Source organism: Hemiscyllium ocellatum (genome assembly GCF_020745735.1).
Source record: "Hemiscyllium ocellatum isolate sHemOce1 chromosome 27 unlocalized genomic scaffold, sHemOce1.pat.X.cur. SUPER_27_unloc_21, whole genome shotgun sequence".
In the NCBI taxonomy this organism is placed as follows: domain Eukaryota; kingdom Metazoa; phylum Chordata; class Chondrichthyes; order Orectolobiformes; family Hemiscylliidae; genus Hemiscyllium; species Hemiscyllium ocellatum.
The window spans coordinates 556,246-578,437 of NW_026867489.1; the positions used below are offsets into that span (position 1 = coordinate 556,246).

General features: G+C 39.1%; 1 protein-coding gene across 1 annotated transcript; it reads right to left on the reverse strand.

The window, feature by feature from the left end:
- Positions 1–2,072: 2,072 nt before the first annotated feature.
- Positions 2,073–20,908, reverse strand: LOC132807757 (uncharacterized). The gene is made up of 4 exons (XM_060821763.1): positions 20,875–20,908; positions 5,299–5,592; positions 4,455–4,520; positions 2,073–2,407 (listed from the first exon to the last, which is right to left on the reverse strand). Exons 1-4 carry the CDS (start codon positions 20,906–20,908, stop codon positions 2,073–2,075), a joined length of 729 nt encoding a protein of 242 aa, XP_060677746.1.
- Between the last annotated feature and the right edge of the window lie 1,284 nt (positions 20,909–22,192).

The following is a 22,192-nucleotide window of genomic DNA, read 5'->3' on the forward strand; positions in this document are numbered from 1 at the left end:
TAAAGCAAACACCCAAGAAAAGTTCAGCTCGTCTCATAACCTGTTAAAATGTGAGTGACAGATAACCACCAAATTCCACTAATGAAAGAAAATAAAATGAATGTATTCTTTAACTCTAAAAGTAAATACTTAACTATAAATTTTCACAACTCTAAGCACCCCTTTCACTTAACTGGTAATTACCAGCCTCCAAGTCCATGACAGTTTGCTGTTCCAATTAGAAACTCATGAAAATTACTTAAACTTGATTTCAAAATCACGCAGCGGCTGTCGTCTTCTTTGTCTATCTTCTTCTGGCTCAGGTCGTCTTCTTGCTCTTTTTACTGCGAAAATGTTTCACATGAAAAGGTACTTTTCGCAGTGAGTGTATCCAAATTTCTTGTATCTGTGTTGTTGGCAGTTGCTGTAACTGATTTTCAAATATCTGCCTTTTTACATCTTCTACAATGGACCATGTTATTGTTTAGATATTGGAAAAATAGTAAATTCAAACGCGGTTCGGATTTAATGTTCTGGGGAACAATTTAAACAGGTTGGATAAATTGGAATTGTTGTCAAACCAGCAATCAACTCAGGTGTCTATTTCTCAGTAAAATGTTCCATATTATCCATTTTCCAGGACACGTTCAGTCAGCTGGTTGGCATACACACAATTGTAAGTTCTCAAGTCAGTGCAACAATCACTCGTTCTTAAAGGTACAATTCATGCTTTCAAATTCATAAAAACGGAAATGCATGAACACGTGAATCTCGTTGAAATTTGGCATGACTGGAGAACACAAAATGAAAGACAAAGAAAAGAGTAGGAGGCACAGGACCCCAAAGGCAATAATTTACTGTATATATATATCGTGATAAGTTCGAGTGGAGACGAAATATCTGTATCCTAGTTATGGATCAAATAAACTGTCCCAATGTGACAGATTGATTTTAATGCAAAATTCGGACATTATTACGTTCAGTGAACAAGGGAGAAAATCAGCCAATGGGTTATTGGCAATTGAAATTATCAGAGATGTAGAAGAGGCACTTCTCAGTGAAGTGAGCAACGGTAATACCACAGTGGAATCTGCACAAACGGAAAACTACTAACAGTTCAGAACCTTAAAGAAATGTTCTCACACTGCTCAAACCACAAGTTCAATGACGTACGTGTAGGCAGAATACGAAACTTCATATGAAACTTGCAGCAAATGTAAAACCAAAATAAAAAATTCGTTCCTTTTGCTGCACGTAAGTTGTGAAATTGAATGTAAAACAAGCAGAAGCTCTTGTGATGTGTTCATTTCACAGAGAAGCTTTATGTTTCAGGAGTCAGGAGCACTAAACCTGTGCTTTCTACTGCATTTTCCTATTTGCAGTGATGGAACACAAATAGGTTACTTGCACAATTATACGTTTGGGAAGTTGTTATCTTATTGGTCATCGAGTATTTCTTGACGTTTTTCTTTTTTACAAGGAAAATAGAAAAAGAAGTTTCTTATATTAGAATGAAAAGCATGGAGGAATTTTATTCATGCATGTTCCCACTCCAGCAACGTACAATCTAATTACTTCTGGTGCTTTGCTGCTCCGTCATATATTCACGTTCTTAGCCATCTTCATCATTCGTTAAATTGCAGGTTGGAAGATATTGTTGAATCTACAAACACCCAAGTAAAAATTAAAAGTCAATTTTTCTGACTGAATCATGTCACACGATTATCTGGTATTTGGAAGTCTGATAATTATCACGAATACAGAATGAATCCAGAAAGAAAGAGGTTTCTTCTATGAAATGGAAGAAGCAAATTCACAATATTAAAATAACCTGCAGATTCAGTTTGTTCAGCTTTATCCGTGCTTTTTATCCATGCCTACGTAACCATAACATGTTCGGGCTTTTGTACAGCTCTTTCCTTCCTCTGCATCACGGCATCTGTAATCTTCTCCCTATTCAGCTTTTTATACAGTTCTCTCACTACTATGCATTTTTGTGTCTGTGATCCTCATCCTGTTCAGGTTTTTGCACAATTCTTTCCATCTCTGTATCACTGTGTCTGTAATCCTACCGTGTTAAGATTTTGTACAGCTCATTTCGTCCTTTGCTTCACTGTGCGTGCTGAGCGCCGACTCAGTGCACAGTAATATACGGCAGAGTCCCCCAGTTGCATTTTAGACATCTTTAGCTGAACGACTTTTGTTGCAGAATTGATGGAAGCGGACAGTTTTCCCCCTGCAACAGCATTTTGATTCTCCTCTTCTGAAGTGTGTCTCTGAAGCAGGTGTTCCAGAGCTTGACCAGTTGCCTGACTGTACCAATATACTGTGTAATGACAGAACCCTGAATATTCCCAGCTTAAAGTAACAGTTTCGCCAGCAGTGGAGGTTTGTAAAGATGGACTGTGAGACACCAGAGAACTGGAATCTATGGAATTAAATGAGAAGTTTGTTTAATCACCATTATCAAGAAAACGTCTCATTGGTGAGCATAGCTCTGCTATAAAAGCATTTTTTTTTTCTTTTGCAGTAAGATCGATACTATAATTAAAATCAAACTAAAACAGCGGGGAGATATCGAGATTTTTGGAAAATAGAACGCAAGTTGTTCCACTCAGGCGTACATGACAGAATGAATCAAGAGTAACACTCAAACGGGAATTAGGAGAAAAAAAAATTAAGGATTGAATAATTCCAAGTACACAATTTGAAAGTAACTTGTAAGAATCTGCAGGAATAAGATTGAAAGTATAATGAGATTCCGCTCTTTTTAATTCCTTGAGTTCAATTGAAACTGAGCATAACACGCATATCAAAAATATGTTAAGAGTTAATTCTCCTTTTCACTAAAACAATTACTTTCAAAAGTAGTTGACTGAGAGAAAACCCGCAATATGTCTTTGTGTTTGAGATCTGGAATTCTGCTGTCCAAATCAGAGCTCATTGCCCGTTCCTAATAACGCATTTGTAGGTGGTCGTGAGGTGCCTCTCTAACTTTTGCATCTACTGATTGCAAGTACAATCAAAATGCAGTTAAGGAGTGATTTTCAGGATATGACTGATCGACAATAAAAGAAGGAATCATATTTGTAAGTCAGTCTGGTGTTTGAACTTGCAGTTAGTAGTTCTCCCATGCATCCACTAACCACAGTCCACAGAAAGATTCAATTGAGTGTGGCTTGTTCCAATCTGACAGAGGTCGAACAGAATAACAAATAGACCGAGCACAGTACAGATGAATGTGTTTTGACACGACATGCATGTGTTCCATCTCTGCATGAGAATGTTGTATGTGCGAATGAAACAAATTCTTGTGCAAATCCACTATAACTTCTCTGCTTTTATAAACTACGCCATGACGAATAAAAGCAATTGCCATTTGTTCTTTATGAAAAAAACATTTTAACTAATCTTTGCCTTAGAGACCTCTGGACAAGCATCCCCAGATACTTCCCTATGTCACTGGTGCCAGCAGTCCATAAAGAATGCCTTATCTTGTACCCTCTTCCAAAGTTCATCAAGTTCCATACTCTCTCTCTCTCTCTCTCTTATATATAATTTATATATATATATATTTTTAAATATGTACATATATGTGCGTGTGTGTATGTGTATATATATATATGTATGTATGTGTGTGTATATATATATATAATGTGTGTGTATGTATGTATGTGTGTGTGTATGTATGTGTGTGTGTGTATATATATATATATATATATATATATAATATAAATACACACAAATATATGTTGGTATTCGCTGTCCATCCCTCATTCCTCAGAAGGTAGTTCAGTCTCATTGCTGTGAGTCTGGAGTTACAGGTTGTGTAGACCAGGTAAGGGCAGCAGATAATTTTCCCTCAAGGGCATTTTATGGTTTAGTATCGATTTGCCACTGCCTTGCCAATGTGACCAAATTGTTTATAACTTCCTGAAACTTAAGTCCTTCTGCTTCACAGTTTGGCACTCAGAACTGATCCAAAAGACCATAATACCATAAGACATTGGAGCAGAAATTAGGGTATTCAGCACATTGAATCTGTCCCGCCAATCAGGGTATTCAGCACATTGAATCTGTCCCGCCAATCATTCATTCGTGGTAAGTTTCTGAATCCCATTCTCCCGCTCTCTTCACATAATTATTTATCTTCTTTATACTCAGCAACCTATTTAATTCACTATTAAGTATTCCCAATAACCTGTCCTCCACAGCATTCCGTGGCAATGCATTGCATAGATTCAACAGTATCTGGCTAAAGAACGTTTTCCTTACCTCATTTCCAAAAGCAATTCCCTTTACTCTAAAGCTATGTCCTCGTGTCTGGGAGTCCACTGCAGACTGGGATACAATTCACCCGCACCTTGGATTTCCTCTCTGACTTCTCACATTGAAATGTCACTTATCTCAAAAATAAACTGAGTATGAGCATTAATTTAGACAGTTTGTAACAGAAGTCAGTTCGAGTCACTTACCTGCTGTGACAGTCACCACGGTCCCGGGTCCATCCACAGTATCGTATTTCCTACACAGTGACAACTCTCTTAGTCAGCCCAGAACAATAACTACTGGAAGCTTATTCTGATAGCCACATGTTGCAAAACAACCTCTCTTTCTCTAATTATTCAAATGATTTCGATTATTTAATAATACTCCATATTTGTTGCATTCTATTGATTCGAACAGTAATTTATGTTACTCTGGGATCTTAGCAAGGTGACCCAGGAACAAGCATGACAGATGATCACTTCATGAAAATGGAGAAAATTGCCGCAAAAAGATAATAGAAGAAGGAAATTTTGAGGATTCTTTTTTAACCAAGGTCACCAAATCTAATGAAGCCAATATACAATTGGGAGAGCAAACAATATGCTTTAATTGCACTGTGGTATTTGTTCAATTCTTATCCACTGTGGGTTCCAAATACTTGTACACAGTGTTTCAAGTCAACATTAAAACCTCAGGTACTTTCGATTTATGGAGAAAATAATTAAAAAGTGGAGATTGATTTTCAATTTTGCAGTTCGTTGCATTCAATCCTAATTTGTGCTTTGGACTCCAAACTGTGTTCATCTTTCCCAACATTCACACATTGAGTCCAATTACAATAAAACAAATCAACATCTGTGAAAACTCAGCTGTTCCAAATTGCAGATGTTATTACCAATAAAACAGTCGCATTAGAAATTAAAACATGGGGCAGATGGTGAAGGGTAGAAGAAAGTGTGTTGTTATCAACAGAACAACTGTACTTTTTCATCTGTTTTTGCGAAAATCTCTGTGGATTGTTTTTGCATTGCACTTTTATTCGGCCGTCACTCCGTGTGTTGTAGTAGTAATGTGCTTTACAGTAATATGTGCCAGTGTCTTCAATTCTTACGTCCTGAATCTCCAGTGAAAAAGTCTTTTCTTCTTTAACCATCCGTACAACAAATCTCCCTCCGTTAATGATCCGCCTCCGCTCTGATCTGCCCTGGGTTTGCTTGAGGAAATATCCATCTTGGAAATAATAACCCCAGTTGTGACCGTAATAAACACAGGTGATGCTGAGAGACTGACATTCCTTCCTGGTCACCACTGGTGGGGTTTGTGTCACCGACTGACTGAAAGCACCTGGAAATTAATAAAGGGGAAATTAGAAAATAATTCGACAAAGAAAAGCAACAAACGTTTTTAACCTACGTCTATGTCAGCAAAAGGCATGGTCATGGGCAACATTTAATTGATTGAAAGTAATGTCAGTTAATTTCATCGGTACTCACAGGGTAGCCAGATATAGAAGATGAAAATAATAAAGATTTCCATGTTTCAGCCCCCTCGAGCTGATGGTTTGTATGACGGGTCGGTGAACTCTGCAGCCCAGAACTATACAGGGAGACTAAATCTCGGATTTGGTCTGAAACGCACAGAAGATTCGAATAGCACTCCACAGGAACCTTTGGTGAAATTATTGATGAGGTGCGCGGTTATCAGTGTCAAATGATGTATTGTGTAAATACTGAAAGGTTTAAAAAGGGATTATGCAGCATTCTGTGAAACCGATAAAATTATCTCTCCCAAATTAGGCACTGGGGCGGGGCTTGCTGAATGGGTGAATGCAGCCACCTTAATTTCCACTACACGATCGAGGCCAGAGAACGATTCTGATCCTTTTATTGGGTGGGGTGTGATCCGAAAGTCGACCCATCAGCTCAGTCATTGGTCAATCTACTGGCAAATGGAAACAAAATGCATAGAAAATGTGTGTGCATTTCGTGTTAGCCTATCCTGTATCCTTCTCTAATGAAGATGGCATTTGGCACGCAGTTTCCACTGAGTATTGACTGATTTCGACCTCCTCATCGTACGCACTTTTCACCTGCAGTGACAGAACATTAAGTGGAAACTGGAAGGACACGAATCTTTTGGGTAGTTGTTTTACATTATCTTTGTTGGACTAATATTTGCCTCAGCTTTATAGCATTGGACCCTAAATCATGTTTTTGTTCTCCCTCCATTAAAGCAGACGTTGGCATCTTTTGAGAAATTATTACTTTACATGACAATACCGCTCGTTACATTACAACATTGGGCCTTGTCACATGGGCACTGCACTATGCTTTGTAGTTGTTTGTATTAAACTAGTTGCCAAATATTGCATTTGATTATGTTTGACCTAATATTACAATAGGCTCGATTTAAATCGCTATGGTAATATCATTTCTCTTTCCATAGTACACAAACTGCTGTTCTGATTGCAGTTGGTTCTGCCTCAGAAATTTTTGTAAAAAAGCATGTGTCACTCTACATTCCATCAACAATGGTCTGGTCTAGATATGTGGTCATAATCAAACACAGACAAATAATTTAAGAGTACTGTGATCTTATACATGAGAATAAGATGGATCATTTTTGAGGAGCTAGCTTGCATTTTATTGCAACTTCAATGTTTTGCAAAATTAAGTGAGTTATATCACATTTTTGTAACCGTTACGAATGAACTATATCTTTCGAATTGAAGTATTATTACATAAAGCCATCCACACTTTGAAAAATTAGCTTCTCATAATAAAATTTGTAGTGAAGAAGCCAATGGAAATAGTCGAAGATGGGACGTGAATATCACTTGCAAACACGACATGTATCCTGGGAGATGTTTTCTGAAGCGACTTTCTGTACTGACTGTGGTGCACATAGAAAGTGAGAGGTAATGCAAGTCAAAACCACTTGCATTTATTCTACCCACTTAGTTTTGTAATCCGTGTGAAAGTTGAAAACATGTCCTTCATGCTCATCTGAGCAACAACGCTGGACTGATTTGCGGGAATGATTTCAGTCAAGTGATTGAACTGTCGGTTTCTGATAGTTTTGGGAATGGTGCCCACAATGTTGCAAAGTTTATAGTCATCATGGAAAACGATAAGAATGGTGCAGATGTTGTAGATCGAAACTGGAGGAGAGCTCAGCTCAACATCATGAGACTGGAAATGCCAAACAAGACTGGGAGCAACTACTTGCTGGTAGGGCTGAATGTGGAATTTTGGAGACCTTTCAAAAGTAAGTTGATGAGAATTTTGGCACACTGTGCTCCTCTAAGAGTGGAGGGTAAGGGTAACATGTTGAGGGACCCCTGGATGCTAAGGGAAATCACTAGAGACAAAAAATAAAACCCTGCAGATGCTGTAATCCACAAGTAGAAAAGCAGGAGGCTGGAAAACACAGCAAGACAAGAGGAGGAGAAGAAAACCTTTCTGGGTATAACCCTTCTTTAGAACTTGGAGCGGGGTTGAATTCCGAAGCAAAGTTATACCCGAAGCATTGACTTCCTCCAACTCTTGACGCTGCAAGAGATATAATTGCTTGTACAGCAGAAGAAGGAAGTATACATCAGTTCATTTTCATTTAAAAAAACACTGATGAAAATCCCTTCAGATACATATTTGTGTGCATGTCTGGTGACAGGTATCTTGCTAAAAAAAAAGAAGTGGCGAGGACAAACAGGGTCGACAAAATATCTTTCGCAATTCAGATCATGGAAGAGCCCAAGGCATTTTGCACATCCATTAAGAGTAAGAGGAATTCCAAGGAAAGAGCGGTGCCTACCGCAAATAATGGGACAATCTCTCCGTGGAACCAGTGGACGGGGTTAGGACTGAAACGACTACTTCTCAACCCTCTTGACGGGAAGGAAGACGTTGTTGCTGGAAATTTCAGACGGGATGCTGACTTTCTAGTAAACGTTGTGGTTTATAAATAAGAAGGGTACGAATTCATAAGCGACAATAAAGGTACTCAGGTTCCCAGGGCATGACCATTTTCACCTCAGGCTGCTACGTGAGTCAAGGAAAGATTTTGCTGTGGAGTCTGGCGGATGGACTGACTATTTCCCTGGCCATAGGTGAAGTACCAGAAAATTGAATACTAGATAATGTGGTTCCTTTGATACATAAAAGGAGGCGTAGTTCAGCAGAAAATTATAGGCCAGTTCGTCCGACGACAGTGGTGAAAAGATATTGAATAACCTATGAGGGAGAAAATTAATAACATTTGGAAATGCAGGATTTGATCAGAGTAATTTGCACTGATTTGTTAGAAGAGACTATGTCCAATCAATTTAGTTGAGATTTTTTTTTGAAAAGCTGTCGAAATTTATTGAGGAAGCTACTGCAGTCGATGTGGTTCCCATGGACTTCAGTAAGGCATTTGACAAGATACTCACACGAAACGTTCGTATAAAAGACAAGAATCCGTGATATGCAAGGCGAGGTGGCAAAGTAGATCTAACATTGAGTTGCAAAATAAGTTTAAGGGTAAAGGTGAATCATTGTTTTATGACTGAAAGCTTGTGACCAAGGGCTTACCACGGGGATCGGTGCTGGTACCATTCCTCTTTGTTTGTACATTAACGAACTGTATTTGAATGTAGAAGGCATAATAAGTGGATTAGCCGATGAAACGAAAATTGGTGATACTATTGATAGTTTTTTCATTGATATCGTACTCTTAAATTACAGTTTGATATTGATCCACTGATAAATTGGGCAGAACAACGCTATATCAAATTTAATCATGGTAAGTTCGAGATGATTCGTTTCGGAAGGTCGAATAAGGGAAGGATAGACACAATGGATGATAGGTTCCGAGGGAGTATTTAGGAACAAAGAGACGTTGGTCCACGAGTCCATAGATTACTGAAGAATTCAACACGGGGAGGCAGCATAGTGAATAAAGAAAACAATATGCAAGTTTTATTTCACAGAGCTTGCAGAAACAGAAGCCAGGAAGACTTCTCAGAATTTTATACAAGAATGCTTAGGCCACAGATGTAGTAATATTGTCGTTCTGTTTGCCACACTACGGCAACGACTCAAAACACATTGGAAACGATATAAAGGAGATTCACCAGGAATTTGTCTGGTATGAAAAGCCTGATTTAGTGTGTTGTTTTCCTTTGAGCAAACAAACTGAAGGTCAAACACAATCACATTATGATTTCTATGACACCTCGATTATGGAGTTAGCAATTTATCCAACCGAGATGTAGCTTCATAATTCAGTCCAGACTCTATCCTGGAAACATTCTCTGAACCCTTTCACAAATCTCTTTATGCTTATTTGATTTTGCGAGTCTCCGCAAAAAATGCCATCAGTTTTCAGGCAATGTGCAGACACTGGTGAAGATGGGAAGAATGCAAAATAAAGAAAGCTTTTTGGAGTGAGATATAATTCTACGTCACTGTACATAACTTTAGAAATGTCAACAACATTGAATGTGTAAGGGCAGACGTGTTCTCAAAAAAAGAATGCTGGAAACAGAAAGCCTGCTGTGAGGCAGGAACCAACAATAAACAACCGACAGAGAAACACCATTCGGGGAAAAATATATTACATTTGTATTTGTAAACAGGTCGCTGAATAGTAATGTCCTTTCTTTTAAACTCAGTCACTGGGTCAATTTTCCCAACTTCTGGGATTTAGTTCGTCAGTGTTTGATTCACAAAATGGTTACAAAGCGGCGATTGACACACAGTTCCAGTTATAATTGTACAAAGGGTAAGAGTGCTTCATTGGTTGGAACAATTACTCGTCACTGTACAAACCAAAGTGTTCTTCAGAGATTAGTGAGGTGCTTTTTTTCATCTAAAGATGACTTTTCATTTAGGTTCTCCAACAATGACTTAAATGAGAGTACAACTATCCTGGAACAGGTACTAACGACATTGCGTGTCAATTTAGTACAAACGAGAGCAGCAGTTCAAGAATTCAGATCAGCACTGCGATCGTAGGAGCAAATAGAAAAGAATAATAAATATTGGCCCAGCCAACACCATCCTCATTCTATGTATGCGTGATTTAAAAGGCTCCCTCTCTCAATCAATGAAGCACTTTGAAAATTACTCTGTTAGTGTTATAACATAATTGAAACAACAGGTCTCCGTTTGAACATTAATAGCAAGGTCTCAATATAACAAGTTATATTTTACCATCGGTTGCATGCCATTAAGACATTGCGGGTCCATTTATACTTTGATAGCGTTACAAATTATACAACACCAGATTACAATCCAAACTGGTGTTGTGCGATTTTTAGCATAGTATACCCAGTCTAACACTCCAAATCATCACTTTGATAACATTCGAGTCATTTACTCACAGTAAACGTGGCAGTGCCAAAGAACAGTATAGTTTCCACCATTGTAATTTAGAACAAATTGGCCCTAGAAAGCTTTGGAAAGTACAATATCAAAACATTCAATTCAAATAATAGAATCATAAACCGCCGACAAAGACTGCAAACGGATCCGTACATCCATATTTTTATCTTAGGGTGTTAGTGTTAAGCGGAGAAAAGTGCTATTGAAAATGTTGAAATTGCACCGGCCACACTGAGACATGCAAGCATTAAAGTGGAAGACGAGGGACGTTGTTTGTAGAAACTAAACAGATAAACTGTTGTACTGACACATTTAGTGAGAGGGATTGAAGATCTAACGAAAAAACTAATTTCAGTTAATGAGATAACTGGGAAATAAAAAGACGAAAGTAGAAGAATGACTGTGTCGACAAAATTCTCAGTTTTATCAGATAAGAGGAAAATGTATACTGGTGACGTGCAATTCGCAGTGGATAAAAGGGAGCAAGGCTATATATCATGGAGATGTGTTACCAACACAATGGAGATTTGATGCAGTTGACGTATGAGCCATGCAGCTGCTATTGAACTTCGATACGTCACGTGACACGCTGATTGCTGCAAGGTTCAGATAGTAAATGGCAAAAACCAGACCCTTTAGTATTTCATGTATTTATATCCAGAAGCTCCTGATGCTCACTGCAAAATGATCACATTTATACCTGCTAGTACGTCTTCCAGAATAAAATAATTCGACGTTTGATCTTTTACATAAAATAAATTCATTGAAAGAAAGCAATAAGTGCTTCTTAGCGAATGTTGCTGCCAAAATGAATAAATTATACTGTTAATAAACATAGCAAAAAGGTTAAACAGGTTTAGATTCTAATCCCTGGAATTCAGAAGAATAAGAGTGATCTTATTAAAACATATACAGATCTTAAGGGTAAATGCTGACAGAAAGTGTCCATACATGGGAGACTCTCGGACAAGAGTGAATAGCCGCAGATTAAAGGGTTGCCGATTTAACAGAGAGATGATTGAGAATGTCTTTTCTCAGAGGTCTGCCAGACTTTCGAAATTTGACACATAGATCTGTGTGGGCACAGTTCCATTAATAGTTGCAGTTGATTTATTTCGAAATGTTTACTTGATTGCTGATCGTCATAAGAATATGTATTACTTCATTATGTGACGGTTTTAAAAATTCTATTGCTTCATGAGAGATGAGTTTCGCTGTGCAAAACACGTTCATTGCTCTGTCATAATTACCCTTGAACTGTCTGCCTAGCAAAAGTATTAAATGAATTTAAGTTCAAACAGGCGATCTGTCCACAGAAAGTTCTTCTGTGATTCTGAATTGGTATTGAAGCATTATTACCATTACACTGCCATCTACGATTGCAATCTAAATTGTAAATACTGATGTCTGTCTGTGTATCAGCAGTTCCATTGAATATTATACTACTTGCTGCTCTGACTTGGATGCACCGTGAAACATTGTTCAAACCTCTTTCGTAGAAATTGAACTGATATTCAGAAATGCTATTTTCCCTGCTTAAACTTCGAGCTGGGTAAGACTGAACGATCCTGAAGCTATTGCTAAAGTTGTAGAGTATCAAATTTTTACAAGTAATATCTTCCATGTTTGGAGAGCATTTCACAAGCATTTCTGGAAAACAAACTTTTCTGGAAAAGCTCAGTAGGTCTACCTACCTATCTACTCATCTATCGATCGATCATCTTTCCATTATAAAGTAGATATCGCTTTTGTTAATTATGTACTTTACTGTGGAACAGACAGAGAGACTGTCTTAATGTGATTCTCTACAATTGATTATGGTAATACGAATTTAGAAATGTATCCATCTGGAAGTATAAGTTTTGGAAAGTAAGATTGCTGAAAATACTGGCATTTATAAAATTCTTCTTTTGGCGATAGTTTAATGGGAGCCAGGGAGACATTACAATACAAGATGTTTTATGGCCAGATCCACTGCTTATTTCACATTGAGACTAAGGCTGCAAAATTGGGAACGTGACTGCTTTTATGAAGTCGTATACGAAAAGAGTTGAAAATGGTAATTTGATCATTCATTTAATGGATTCCCTGATAAGGACAAGTCCTCGAGACATAAATTCATGGGACCTATACGTGATTCTCGTTGAGAAATGCTTTCAATTTTCTTGTGGGACAAATGTTTTAATTGAATCTTTGCAATCTAGGACCTCTTAGAGACTTCAATCTCTGCCTTGTTATGGGTCACTATGAATCAAGTTTTTTTTAATCGAAGCAACAGACTGATTTCTGTCCTATAATAGAGAACAGAATTTAACTACTCTTTCCTCATTAAAACCAGATTATGTCACTGATAATAGTATCACTGTCTTGACATGTGAAGTGACTGATGATACTGGTGCAGTGAAACTGCCGACACAAGGCTGGGTTCCATAAGAGACTTCTGCCTAAGCAATCCAGGATCCAACGCCAATATTCTGTGAGTAATTCGGATGCAGCAACGGTGACTGCTCCTTCCAAAATGTGTGTTTAAACGTTCTTTTGCAATTGACGATCACAATAATACACGATCCATTCACTATGAAGATCCATTACACTTTGGAGTGTGGAGTCACTTCCAAGATTCGACAGTCACCATTGTCCCAAAAGCATAGACGGCGTCGAAGCTCACCGCCTTGATCCTCTCGATCTCCATTGTACAGGAACCAAACCTACCACAAAGAGTCGAGAAATCATCAGCACGCAGTGTGAGAAGTTATCTTATTCTGGAAATTTAGATAAATATCGAGTATTGTATGTGTCCAATTTTTTTTGGTTTCAACTTATTTCCCGATCGTTTGACAAATGATACAAATGAAGGAAGCTCGAAACTTCATACAAGTTCTGGAGAAGATTCTGAAAAAAGTGTTTGCTGAAGACTGAAATTTGCTTTCCAACTGGAATGTGAGACATTCATGCAAGGCTGAAATATAGGATTTTCCAGGCAGATTAAGGCGGTTGTCAATTTATTTTTGTGTGAATCTCTCGTGAGAGTTTTTGAGCAGAGTGAAGGCGAGGCCCATCACGCTACGCAGTCTTAACTGTACTGAGCTCTGCAGAAATAGGTGGCGGTGACTTCAAATCTGACAACCTGAATTTCCAATGAGAATGTATTTTGTGTTTTATTCATTATTATAATCAATCTATCGATGGTGCAGATCCGCTCCCCCTCTGTCAAGGACTCTGTTTGTATGACGAAATGCCCATTATCAAAAAAGTAATTCCAAAAAAGAATGACCCTGTTAAACACAGGTAATGGAGAGAGAATGACGCTTCTTCCTTGTCATGGTTGTCGATTCCTGTATTACTAACTAAGCTATAAATTAAATGGAGAGGTTGGTGATCATTAGAAGCGACCAACACGATACAGTTAAATCCCCAGACCGTTCTTGTAATTCGGACGATCTTGGGGAGCCATGTAGTATTGAATCCAGACAATGTTGCTTTTTTGCAATCGGTACTTTAAGGGCAAACAGACAGGATTAACATGGGGGGAGGGGGGTCTCATTGTTACCGCAGCGAGAGCTGACGTTTTCGATGATGGGGTTCTAGAGATAAGTCTGGGAGACAGGATCGTGAGCTGGGTTGCATTGCCCGAGAGGGATGGAGTTGAATTGCAGAAGACAGTGTCCATGACATAGTTGAGAGACTGAGTGGACTCGGTCTCTCTGGACATGCGTTGTCTGACTAGGCAGCATATTTAAAGAGCGAATCAATAGTTTTATGTCTCTTCACCAGCTCTGTGAGCGGGATATGTTATCTCCTCGACCATTCGCCCAATATACAGAAGTTCTAAGGTTGAAGATGGGGATATGTGCTATCACCGATTGCTGCAGTCCTTCTTATCCAACAGTAAGGAGGTTGGTCAGTGTTTGCACCTGTTCCTAAATGTTGAGCATAGATTGCGAAGCTATGATCATGCAAGAACCCAGGAGCAAGTTTATTTCTCCCCCACACACAACATCAATTTCTCTTCCTCCCGTCTCCACCTTATCCTCGTTTTAATTCATCAGTTGGGGTAATTATTTAACACTGAGTAGTTGCGCAGGTCCGCAGTCAAATATCTGATCAGGAAAACTTAACCTGAACGTCGACATCTGCAATCAGCCACGCAAGTGAGATCCGGGCTGCAAGATCATAACGGGTGGGGTGGGGGAGGAAGGCCGCACATTTGTAAGACAATTGTGATTCAGATACATAACTTGCATCAAGAACAAATTCTCGCACATATTTTAGAAAATGATTTGTGATACACCTTTTTTTTGTCTGTTGCATCTATAATGTTGCTTTTAGTCAATAGTGGAAAGGTGCTCTAAGGTAAATTGAGATCATCCTGCATTCTTCTAAGTTGTAGAGAACACAGTTACAGAGTCCTCAATTTTCAGTCTAAGAACGATACAAACATTGCAACATTGTTGCTCTCCCTCTGTTACAAATTTATCTTTGACCGATATTTTAAAAAGGCTAATCGTTTAATTTGAGCTATACAGAATATGCCAGTCTCAACAGCACTTATACGTTTTTAGCATGTTTTCTTCTCGTGACATAACAACAAGGATTCACGGGACTCTTCGGTCATGGTGAACTTCCAAATTTAGATTATTGAAGAAATATTCTAGTATTCTGTTTTACCTACCAAAGTGGCAGCATGAAAGTCCAAAGATGTGCAGACCAGATGAATTTGCCATACTATGGATCACGCCATGGGTCTCGGTGGGTTACTCTTTGGAGTGTCGATGTGGACTTGTTGTGCTGAAGGGCCTGTTTCCACACTGTAGGGAATCTATTCTAATCTAATCTTCCGCATTATTTTATATATTCCACGATCCATCCCTTACTCTGTTTCATCTGATTTCAAATCGTAAGACTATTTCCTTTCTTCTGACGTTACCAGACCTGTTGAGTTTCTCCGTGTCATTCTCACAGTTCATCTATCTCCATAATACGTGTCCGACGATGCCGTGTACGGAAATAGAGCCTCCATAATCTCCATATTATTTCACAACGGAACATTCCCCTGAAAGTTGTTAACTGGTCCGAACTAACTCACGTACTTCAGTCCTCAACTCTCTCTTCTATCTCACCACAGCGATCCAGTTCACATTTTTCTGACTTGCTCTCCCACCTGTAACCATATCAAGATGATAATTAGCTGAAATTTTTGCCAGTGACATGCCACCACAAGACACAAATCTCTGTCACCTCCCGTATCAGCCCTCCCCAGGGACATTTACCTGAAAGACATCCTGACTTCACGCCCAACAAATCTGCCGCCAGCCGACAACTTCACGAATGTTTCCACAACAATTATGGAATCTCTTGGTTTACTTCCTCCCTCCTTCGTGTCTAACGGGACAAGCACACCTTCCAGGTGAAGCAACGCTTTATCTGAACATCTCACAATGTAGTCTACTGCATTCCCTCTTCACAATGTTGTCTCGTCTATATTGGGGCAGTGAAGCATCGCCTGAGTGAGCGATTTGCAGAAAATCCACATTCTGTCTGCGAAAAAGACCGGGAACTCCTCGTTGCCGACAACTTTAATATGTCACCTTGCTTCGTGGCCAACATTTTTATCTCAGTCTTGCTGCAAAGTTCAGCGTAAGCTGATAGAGCAGGATCTCATTTTCCACTTGGGAACACGACAGCCTTCTAGACTCAATGCGAAGTTCAACAACTTTGGGTCTTGAGCTCTCCGATATCCTCACATAGACCGCTCACATCAGACCTTCTTATCACATGGTCTGCTATTGCGTACGGCACATTCCGAGCCCCGAGCGGTATTCAATACTCGCTAGCCATCCTCCAAGCAGGATCGTTATCGACTCATTTGTCTGACTACATGTTCTTCTCTCCTTATGAGGTCTATCTCCAAATATTGTTTACACCTTATCCCATCCCTCATCCAATCGTCTGCATGCAAACTGAAAGCTTCATAGCTACACTCTGTTTTGAGGAAGTGACGGATGCAGGTATATTTACAACACTTAAAATGCATTTCGTTACGTGCAGGAACAGGAAATGTTTGAAGGGATGTGTTGCTAGCCAAAGCATGTGGGAGAGTTTAACTGGGGAATATCGTTGACGTGGACGAGTTGGATTGAGGGGTGCTGTTTTACTTTCTGACTCTGGGATATTTAACGTTGGACAGAGGATTGATCATGTCCCTACTGATAGTGCACGTGACACTGTATTTCTTAACCATGATCCGAAATTTTCATAGCTACTGTCTGTTTTGAGGATGAATGATGCCATTTGAAAAGTTAACTCTCATGGCCCCTCCACAGATTGCTGACAGGTCTGCTGAGCGTTTTGAGTAATTTCAGTATTTTTATTTTGTTTCAGTTGACGTCCGACATCAATTTCTCTGTTCGTTTCACTTTCCAGGATCCACAGAATTTTGCTTTGAAATTAGATTTTAACTAGTTTTAATAAGCGCAAAACAGATCCAGGTAGAAGAACGCAGTCAATGGAAAGCATATTCAGACTATGGAGGGGCTAAAGGCAATAGTTCAGTCTTCTTGACATTTAATTGGAGAAAAATTCTCTTTAGTCACTGCCTCAGAACGTTTGACATATTGGACTGCAGTTTGGAACTGAAGGAAATTTGTTTCTATCGTCCTTCAAGATGGTAGAATTTGAAGGAGGAAGAGATTTTGTCCTTACTTGGATCAAATTGAGATGTTCACCTCTCACTCACACCCCTCCGACAGAAGGCAGAGCCTGGTGTCATTTCAGATCAGATGACAAGTCACTGTTGGAGATGGTCTTTGTAAACCTGTTTGTTTTTTTGTAACAATCCATTGGGTTCGATGATCACTTTCTTTTGATGACAGCCCCAGATATTATCAGAATAATGCAGCTTAATTTTGCGAGTTGCTTCTAGCTAACTATAGGTCCTCTCTCATTGGCATTTGCTTTCTGTCTAATCAATAGAACAGATCATTAGAAGATGAGGACTTGTAGCAGGGTAAGTCAAAGCAAACAAAACATTTGGATCTGACAGACGATTTCATTAATTATTTTGCAGATTTTGAACTTGGGACAAAGAAGTACCGTTCCCAACAAAGATTAACCGGACATGAGAACCTTCATTCATGGATTTCTTTAAATTCATCTTAAATTGCGGTTGCATCAAGAAACAATTATATTCTCAGAGTCTGCATTTGATTACTGCATCTGACCAATTCATCGTTGATGTTTTAGGAAACTGACTTAATTGTTGCTGAAATGTCAAGTTTCATTTTTAATTCTATACTCGGGTACTTTAATCCTGTCGCGGTCCCCATTCAATCATTTGTTGTGCCTGACTGCTTCAGAAGCTTTTTCGCATGCTAATTGTTGGGAACTTTGGATGTAATAGTCGGGATGGCTTGTTGAGGTCATACAGAATGTTGATGCCTCTCCTGTAGAATTATGTGCAGTTTTAGTTGCCCTGTTGTCGGTAGGATATTCTTAAATTGTTGAAGGTTCTGAAAACGACGAGCTTGTCAATAATACCGGTAAAGGATGTGAGTTGAGTTAAACAAGTAAGCTGGACAGCTCGGACGTCCATTAATTTAGCGAAGGAGTTTGAGGGTTGACATTGTAGAGGTTTCTTTTGTAAAATACCGAGGGGCATAGCAAGGCTTTTATTCTATCGGATGGGCGATTCCAAAAGTAGGGATATATTTTTAGGGGGAGAGGAATACATTTAAAAACGAAATGAGGGTCAACCGTTTCAAATTAAGAGTGGTCCATATATGAAAAGAACTGCTGGAGGAAGTGACGGATGCAGGTATATTTACAACACTTAAAATGCATTTCTTTACGTGTAGGAATAGGAAACGTTTGGAGGGATGTGTTGCTAGCCAAAGCATGTGGGAGAGGTTAACCGGGGATTATCGTTGACGTGGACGAGTTGGATTGAGGGGTACTGTATTACTTTCTGACTCTGGGATATTTAACGCTGGACAGAGAATTGATTATGTCCCTATTGATAGTGCATTTGACACTGCATTTCTAAACCATGATCCAGTTTTACCACAGCTGAAAGTCTTCCTCACAATATTGCACGGGGCGCTGAACTCAAACATTTGGAAGCACTTTCCTCCATTCTTGTTCACCAGGTCAAACGATGCGTTCGTCAGAATACAACATCACCAGAATGTGCATGTGAATGTCTTCTTCTCAGGTTGTTACCTAACAACGGTTTCAAATTATTCAGAGTTTAATCCTTTAAAATATTACATGGATCTATAATTTAAAGACTAAACTGCTTCCCAATCAACACATACATATAAATTATTCTAATACTAAAGGTGCATGGAACCGCTGAAGGCATTCAAGAGAAGCAAACACTTTGGTTTCCATAAAATACTGAACTCGAGTTCTGGATCTGGGCCATCACTGACTGCACTTGATCGATAATAAAAGAAAAGCAGGAAATGCTCATGGGGACAACAGGACCACAGAATTTGCAAGGGAAATGGGAATATCCTCTTTGCTAAATTTGTCAACGCAAAGGAAGAAACCGAAAGTCCGACCTTTTCGTTGATCTAAATATAACCAAACGTGCAGTTTGTGACTTCATTGTCCCTGTGGACTCTGTCATTCGAAATAAATGAGGGAACGCATAACGTTTCAAAGAGTAAGGCTGCAAAATTGCTGCAATTCCTTTAGTGTATGAAGGACAATGCACGGACCAGCGAATGGCCCCATCTTTGCCATGTGTTATCCTATTCTAGCTGCAATTGGTGCCCCTGGTTAGTAATGGCTCCGATGCACCCGGTTTTCTTTTTATATATCTCTCCAGAAGTATTGTCTCTTTCCATTCAGATTTGTACTGAAGGTATTTAACATTCTGTGATTTCTGTGTAATAGCGGTTCAATCACGTCCTAATTTATTAGTTGCATTACATGATATTTTGGGGTGTTATGTCTAGTATTGAATACATTACTTCATTGCACTTGTGTTCTGGGCATTAGCGAATGATACTCAAATTATTGTGATGCATCCCTATATAAGTACCGCTTAATAATTTCTGGGGAACAATTGGTAATGTCCAACTTTGAATCAGTCTGTAAGTTGTTGATCATTATATCCTATCCTAATGTAGCAAAGTCAAATATTGTGTTTTCATATGTGCGGGAATAATGGTGTATTACAGTGGAGGACATAATTTGCTATTTTTATTTTTGGTCCAGAAAATGAATAGTTAGAGTGCCATCATTACATCATATGAAACGAAAAGATTTAAGTGATTATACGAGTGTACAGCACGGCATCTATTCACAGTTAAACGAAGCCAGGATGCGAAATTCCAGTTGTGAACGTGGTTTTAGGCATTTTTAATAGCAACATTTGAAAGGTCTGAATGGTGATCCAAGATTCACCATACTAAGCAATTGTCTTCTTATGATAAATTTTTGTATGCTTATATGTTTTTATGTATAACAATTACGTGGGAATAGCTGTTGGTGGGAACTGCAACAGTAACGTTTAGCTTTCACTTTGGAATGTAGTTTCACTTGTTCCTTCAGAGATGCATTTGGTTTCATGCAAACCTTTACATAAGGGGGAATATGATCATCAGTTTGAAAGATGTGGGAGTTTTAAAGAATTGGCTGAAGATCAAAAAAGATAGGCTTTTACCTGGGGACTGAATTAGAAGTTTGGGCCTGGACACGAGTGAAATGATAAATGTGCTGGAGACACCCAAGGCCAGAAAGTCGGCATTGAGCGATCTCAGATGGTTTTGGTTGTGAATGGGATGCGGATGAATATGGTATGTGTTTTTTTTTTCAGTTTGAAGAGTAGGATTATCTTACGGCGATATTACTGGAATTCAAGCCAATATAGGTCAGCATGAATAGACGTTGATGGATGGATTTGAAACAATAAGTACACGGTTTTGCAAATGTATCCATTCAGGTTTACCTGGAAAGCCAGCTACACGGACTGATTGAGTGACTGTCATGCATTGTTAGTGTTAGCGACAAATTGAAATGACTTTTGCCATGTCCAGTATTTAACCCACATTTGAATGATGAACAAATGTGATTTGCTTCACAATATTACAAGTCAGGAGGTATCTAGGGGAGAAGTCTGAAAGTTTCTGCAAAAGATTGATGTGAAAGTAGCTGGTGTTTAAATTTAACTCGAAGCTATTTCGCATTTTTGATGTCTTACAGCTAATTTGGCAACGATAGTGCGGCCTGTCTCGTGGTATCACCTACTACTTACTGTCAATTGCAGTAACCGATTTCATTGTCATCATTGGCGCTGTCATAATCAATCGGTTTGGTAGCATTTACTTTAGGTACAGCCTTCTGTCAACTACCCCTGTGTGCAGAATCAGCACTGTTTTGGTCTATATCAGCCGGGATAGCTCCGTTTGGTTGACTGTTACATTCACCCTCGACCGTTTTGTTGCCATCTGCTGCCAGAGCCTGAAGACCAGATGCTGCACTGAGAAAATTGCGTCAGTCATCATAGGAATTGTCTGTCTACTTAGCTGTATCAAGAACACCCCTTTCTTCTTTGTCTACCAGCCCTTATACATTCTGGACGGGAAACCCTGGTTCTGTGACTTAAAGTCCAGTTTTTATACCTTGCCTGCCTGGCAGTGTTATCAATGGATGGACCACATTCTGACCCCCTTCCTCCCTTTTCTCCTTATTCTCCTGTTCAACGCCCTGACTGTTAGACACATCATAGCAGCCAGCAGAGCACGGAAAAGACTTCGAGGTTCTGAGAATTCCAATGATGCTGAGTTGGCCAACCGCAACAAGTCCATTGTATTGCTCTTCACAATTTCCCTCAGCTTTCTACTTCTCTGGGCCACCTACGTTGGACGATTCCTCTTCGTGCAGTTTACAGGAGAGGGTTATTTTGGCGGACTGAATTTTAATGATCCACAATTCATCCTTCAAGAAATGACCAACCTGCTTCAGTTATTCAGTTCTTGTAATAATGTATTCATCTATGCAGTGACCCAGACAAAGTTCCGACAGGAGCTTATGAAGCTGCTGCTCTCTCCTTACACGTTCTTCAACAGTTTTATTAAACGATGAAAACAGCACCAAAAGCAATGAGAACCCATTGTTTGTGTTCTAACTCTGTGGTTTCAATTAGAATGTACATGCTCATGTCCTTGTACTCAATTGTTAGGTCAATTCCCAACCTGTGAAAGCTTATGATAGCAGAAAATAGATGAAAAAAATAGATCAAACATTGGATGTTCTGAGTGTTTCGTTAAGATGCCACACAACTATATGCTTTCATACCCATTATTTCAGCTACCCTGTTTTCGGGACCGATATTTGTAGCTTCAATCCCTTCCTTTCCCCCTTCCATTCCGCCGTGCATTCGTCTTACCTTTCTTTCCTGTCTCTATTTGTCCGAAATTCGTAAACTCTCCTTGTCGTTTTCCTTCAACATGACCCAGAAGAAAACCCATTAAACTGGAGGAAGCTTTAGATCTGTGCCTTCAATAATAAGTACAGTTCTATTATTTTTGGTACCCACTATACAATCCACATGATGGCGATAAACGTTAGAA

Excerpts from the sequence above, each read along its gene's own strand:
- LOC132807757 (XM_060821763.1), bottom strand. The coding sequence starts at position 20,908 with ATGATGACAATGAAATCGGTTACTGCAATTGACA. Across the intron at positions 5,593-20,874 it reads ATCGGTTACTGCAATTGACA|GTGCTTTCAGTCAGTCGGTG; the intron begins GTAAGTAGTAGG and ends ATTAATTTCCAG. Across the intron at positions 4,521-5,298 it reads TTACTACTACAACACACGGA|AGTTGTCACTGTGTAGGAAA; the intron begins GTGACGGCCGAA and ends GCTGACTAAGAG.